General features: G+C 43.3%; 1 protein-coding gene across 1 annotated transcript in view; it reads right to left on the bottom strand.

The window, feature by feature from the left end:
• Window positions 1-996: 996 nt before the first annotated feature.
• The window catches only part of LOC125372534, a 37,170-nt gene continuing 32,221 nt past the window's right edge, over window positions 997-5,945 (bottom strand). The window contains exons 8-10 of the mRNA XM_048382869.1: window positions 3,997-4,206; window positions 1,780-1,891; window positions 997-1,495 (exon numbers count right to left, since the gene is read on the bottom strand). Of these exons, the coding sequence (XP_048238826.1) occupies window positions 997-1,495; window positions 1,780-1,891; window positions 3,997-4,206 (821 nt within the window). The remainder of the gene's footprint in view (window positions 1,496-1,779; window positions 1,892-3,996; window positions 4,207-5,945) is intronic.

The raw sequence follows: 5,945 nt of genomic DNA on the forward strand, positions 1-5,945 counted from the left end.
CCTCAGTCAAGACGGTAATAACCAAATCAACATTAATATTCATTCATTGGATCAAAACTGTATTTTGACAAAAACTGTACCCCCCGTGGACACAGCCAATGTTTATGATGAAAACCTACTGAATATGATGTTGTGGTAAGATGCGTCGACTGATTGTGACAACGTGTCCCCATGGAGGAAGGTATTGGCCATGCACCCAGTTACTGGTTTGCCTGATCTGAAATGATTATTTACAGACTCACTCACTCACTCACTCACTCACTCACTCACTCACTCACTCACTCACTCACTCAAAATGGTCATCCAATGTGGTTGTTGATGATTATTCTATACTGCAATATTTTCCTGTTATGAAAGTGAACACGGATGTTGTCTCTTGTGCTATTTTATGTACATAAATCTCCCTCGTTATGCTGGCGGTTTAAATAACATGTGCTTTAACAACTGACACTGAAAGCAGTGACTACGCCTTGTTGGTCCAGGGCGTTACACAGACGTCTTGATAAGTGTTTCTTTCCTGTGTACATCTTTCATCCTCAGCAAAGAGTCGTAGAGGTTAAATAATATCCACTATAAAATACTTAAACCATTCCAGTGTACCTATGTGTTTTGACCCGGCAAAGATCTGGGTTAGGATTGGTCTTCAGCAACCCATGCTTGTCGTGAGGAGTGACTAACGGGATCGGGTGGTCAGGCTCGCTGACTTGGTTGATGCATGTCATCGTATCCCAATTGCGCAGATCGGTGCACTTAAGATGTCAACCAATCTATTATTTACATATGGCCGTCATATAGCTAGAATATTGCTGTGTGCGGCATGAATAACAAACAAACAAACATATATGTGAAAACTACATTGTGCTTATTTGCTCAGTATGTTTGTTCACGTAACATGGGTTTGACATCACAACAATGCGAAGAATGATCCTATCATGGAAGACATTATAGTTAATACGCTGTTACTCCGAAGGAAGAGTTATATTATGAAATAAGATATCACACGTCTGTTGTTAGGACCACGTCTTCCACTGGAGACAGATAAGTGTCACCTGTTCTCGGGTCTTCAGTGACTACGTCAGGGATCAGATGGGTGTAGGACCGGGAACTGGACGACGTTGTACTTTCTGATGACGTGTCATCCCCTCTGTGTACAATTGCCGGGGCCGCTGGGAAGACGTCAGCTATCACCGACATGCCGAGATCTAGGTCTTCTTCAGGGTTACCATTTTGTATCTCGGGGTCGCAGGATCGGGAAGTGGATGAGGATGAAATCTCTGATGACGAATCATCACCTCTGTGTACAATGGCCGGCGCTGCTGGGAAGACACCAGCTATCACCGGCATGCCAAGATCTCGCACTTCTTCATAGTTTTCTTGGCAGCCATTTTGTATCTGCCCGCCGGCGTCCATGTCCTCCTCTTCTATGTCACAGTACTTGTGCCACGCCTGGTACTCCACAGAAGGAGGCTGTACCGCGTCATCTCCCGGTCTGTCCCTGGGACAACAGAGAAAGAGCAGTACGTGTTTTCTGTTAAACAAACCCAGAGAGAGATCGTGCGTGTTGATTTACGCCGCACTCAGCAATATTCCAACTATATGACGGTGGCTTGTAAATACAACTATCTGGTCCAGACAATTCAATATCTGATATGAGCATCGATCCACGCAAGGTTGCTTCAGGACTATTCTAATTTGGAATCCCTCAGGCTTGTTTTGCAGTATGCATCAATATATCGTCACTTACATGAACGTGTCCATGGACGATCATGTATTACTAACCTTCTTGCAGCAAGACCCTTCCTGTAGCAGATGTAGTGTGATACCAGGACACCAAGGATGAACACCACACAGCCGGTCGGGAGTCCGATGTTGACACCATTTGACTTGGAATCTGTTGAAGAATCTAAACAATATAAGGGTAACGCTATTTTTGCAGAAGCATGGGGTCTTCCATTAACTAGGGGCGGTCGGGTAGCCTAGTGGTTAAAGCGTTCGCTCGTCACGCCGAAGACCCGGGTTTGATTCCCGACATGTGTACAATGTGTGAAGCCCATTTCTGGTGTCCCCCGCCGTGATATTGCTGGAATATTGCTAAAAGCGGCGTAAAACCATACTCACTCACTCACTCACTCACTCTTCCATTAACTTCTAAGACCCACGTCACGTACCCCTATCCTATGACGTCACCTAACAACGGGTGTGATAATGGCCCGTCGTCAAGCAATATGGTGGCATTATCAAGTTACAGTGGCCCGCTCATCTGTGATAATATGCGGGCGGTTAAATGATGATTCTATCCATTTTAGCTATATTGTAAATATAATGTAGGGAAGGATTGTGGTGACATTAGTGGCCTCAGATGGTTTGACCGGTTGTGGGGCGGCGGTGGACAGATGGGTTTTTGATCGGTTGTTAGTTAGATGGTTGAATGGGGGTAAATGGATGAGGTGGAAGCTAGATGAATTTGTGGCGGGTTGGTGGGTAGATGGGTTGGTGATGATGTGGGTTACCTGGCAGATGCGTTCATGATTAGATTGGGTGATGGGTGTATGGGCAGATGCGTTCATGATTAGATTGGGTGATGGGTGTATGGGCAGATGCGTTGATGATTAGATTGGGTGATGGGTGTATGGGCAGATGCGTTCATGATTAGATTGGGTGATGGGTGTATGGGGAGATGCGTTGATGATTAGATTGGGTGATTGGTATATGGGCAGATGCGTTGATGATTAGATTGGGTGATGGGTGTATGGGCAGATGCGTTGATGATTAGATTGGGTGATGGGTGTATGGGCAGATGCGTTGATTATTAGCTTGGGTGATGGGTAATTGGGCAGATTAGTTGATGATTAGATTGGGTGAAGGGTATATGGGCAGATGTGTTGATGATTAGATTGGGTGATGGGTAATTGGGCAGATTAGTTGATGGATAATTGGGTTGATGGGTGGGTGATTTAGGGTAGATTGTTTGGTGATGGTTTAGTAAATACATGTGTTGATTGTCAGATGGGTTGATAGATACATGGATTGATGAGTTGGTGGTTCGATTAGTTGATGGAAAGATGGGTTCGTGGTTAAATGGTTTGTTTGATAGATTTTTTTTTATAATGGGTTTGATAAATTATGTTTATTATGGGTCAAATGGGTTTAATAATAGTTGAATGGGTTGATGGTGAGGTGATGTGGGTGACAGACGTTTTGGTGAATAGATGGTTGTGGTTAGAAGGGTTCAAGGATGGCTGTTTGTGGGTAGACGTTGAGTAGTCAGATGGGTTGATGGGTTGATGGATAGATGGGTTTTTTTCTAGATGGATAGGTTGGTGGAAGGGTTAGTAGGGAGACGGATTGGTGGTAGATATGGTTACAAACTAACACAATATGTTAATAAAACGCGAGAAACAATAGGTTTAGTTGAGGTGATAATTGTCTTTTTGACAAAGTATTTTGGAGTACCTGTTTCACATGTCTGTGCATCAAGACAATAGTCCCTGGAACAGTTGCTGGTACAGGAAGGTTTACATCCACGTCCGCTGACGTCACATCCGTTGACGCAAGCGCCAGTCATCTGATCACAGATCCCCTCACGGCAAACCTCACAGCTGTGATTACAAAACTCACCATAATACCCTGTGGTGCATTCGCTCACACAGATCCCGTTGTGTTGGCTACAGGTGTGGTTCCTGCAGCGGTCACAGGGCTGACAGTCGCGCCCGAAATACCCAGGTCTACATCCGTCCACACACGCACCTGCAGCATCACACCTTCCCCCACTACAACCTGCACTGCATGGAGAGGAGCACCGTGGACCATACCAGTCTCCCACACAGCCATGGAGACACTCGCCACTCTGGAGGCGACACTCAGATTTACAAAACACTGAAGCACTTTCACCATGGACCAGACATCTGATTGTGTCATTTGTGTTGGAGCTCAATCGACAGTGTTGGTTGCACACCTCAAGACAGTACACATCGTTTATTGTATAATTATTCTCACATTGAATGTCACAGTTTACACCACCATAACCAGGTATACAACCTTCGGTGCATTCCTCAATGCCATTCCCAGTCCCCTTACACGCATTATTCTTGCAGGCTGGGTTACATGGTGATTTACACTTTCTGCCGAAGTATCCAGTGTGACACTCGGTTGTACATTGTCCTGTCTCGTCGCAGCCGGAACACGCCTGGTTGTCCGCGCACTGTGCTGTTGTAGAAAATAGATAGAAAACATTAACAATTCACCCCGTCATAGTCCGTGACTCCTGTCGTAAATGTATGTTATGTGTGTAGTATAAAACACGCCAGACGGTAGTTATGAGATCTCAAACCAGTTGTTTAATCCCAGGGTAAGTGAATTATCTAACATATACACCGAAAAGAGAAACAACACTTATGAACATTTTTATGATTCAAACATACTTTCCATGAACCTTAGGCAACGGGCGTAAAATATTTGTTGCTGGCGTACGAGGACAAGTGACATTCTGAAAGGCATGCATTCATTTCATTACATTGTGTTCAAATGCAAACTTAATTTTTTGCCAGAAATTTTCATATTTTACAATATCAACGGAAGTTGTTTGAATGAAATTCCCTGGATATTATAACATCCCTGATTATGAGATTTTTCCCGACTGGAGAACAATAGGATGACGTCACTGGAGGTTTATAAAGAAAGACAACGCAACTATTCGTATTGTACACTGCCTACAAACAATGCTCATGCGTACTTGACACGGCGCTGATAGTTGCTTCCAATAGGACAAACGCATAATATTTGCAAAATAAATTGCCCTTTTGAAACACAAAAACATGAATAAATGATCAAAATGAATTCTTCTCCACCCTCATTGACAAACTAGATATCGAAAGTTTTGTTCAAATTGAACTTATGGAAGAAAATGATATGCTCGCACTGTTCTGGGGCTCATTAAACATACAATCTGGAATTATTAACCAGTGTACATGGGAAAACATATCATTAATACTCTGTGAATATGTCTTAAATTTCAGAAATGTATCAGATTGACCCCAAATTAATCTGCTTTATCGTAATAGTGCCCACTTGTCTGCATAGTTAATGACGAAAGTGTGTGTGGCTGCTTGTACTAAAATTAGTCCGGACTGATGCCGATTTATAGTGCTAGCTCACTGAAATACCATGCCGCAGTTTAACATGAATACCCCACTCAGACACAGTATACTGACTCCGAGCCGACCAGTCCTTGTTTTAGCCCCTTAATGCCGAGCGCCAGACAGGGTAACAACTAGTACCATCTTTAAACGTCTTTTGGTATGACGCGGCCGGGGATCGAACCCCGGACCTTCCGCGCTCTCCGGTCGGACGCTCTACCACTTGACCACGGTGGGGGTCTATATATATACGCGCAACGGATATATATATTAAGTGTTACTAGCACAATGCATTTGCTCTGAGATTTTGTAAATCTTCGGATGTAACTTCTGTAACAATGGATTGAACATTGTCGGTGTTTTCGGCCATTGTTTGTATTATTTATATTACATTGTCCAAATAATATTATCGACCTTCTTGTATATTGAGACTTGACTCTGATGAGGTGCTCGTCCGATTTAGGAATGCCAGTTATATTGATTATCTTGAATGTATATTATGCAGCTCTAATACAATGTCTGCTTATCCGTTCTTTATTCTGAGGTAAATATCTACCACAACATATAGGGGATTATTAGCTGCAGGAAAATACTGCCAGTGGTTGATTGATTGGTTATGTAAACTTGTTCCTCATTTTGTTTGCAGATGATTAGATTTTATTATCCGAGACGTCAGTCTACTTTGTTACTGTAATGAGGTAAATATGACAGAAACAAAGGTAATGGTTTTTGGTAAAAGGGGTCGGTTCAATGGCGATGACTGTTGGTCTGTTGATGACAGGGCACCTGATCATGAGGCTGTCGATAATT

This window comes from Haliotis rufescens, unplaced genomic scaffold (assembly GCF_023055435.1).
Source record: "Haliotis rufescens isolate VD_foot unplaced genomic scaffold, xgHalRufe1.0.p SCAF_42, whole genome shotgun sequence".
In the NCBI taxonomy this organism is placed as follows: Eukaryota; Metazoa; Mollusca; class Gastropoda; order Lepetellida; family Haliotidae; genus Haliotis; species Haliotis rufescens.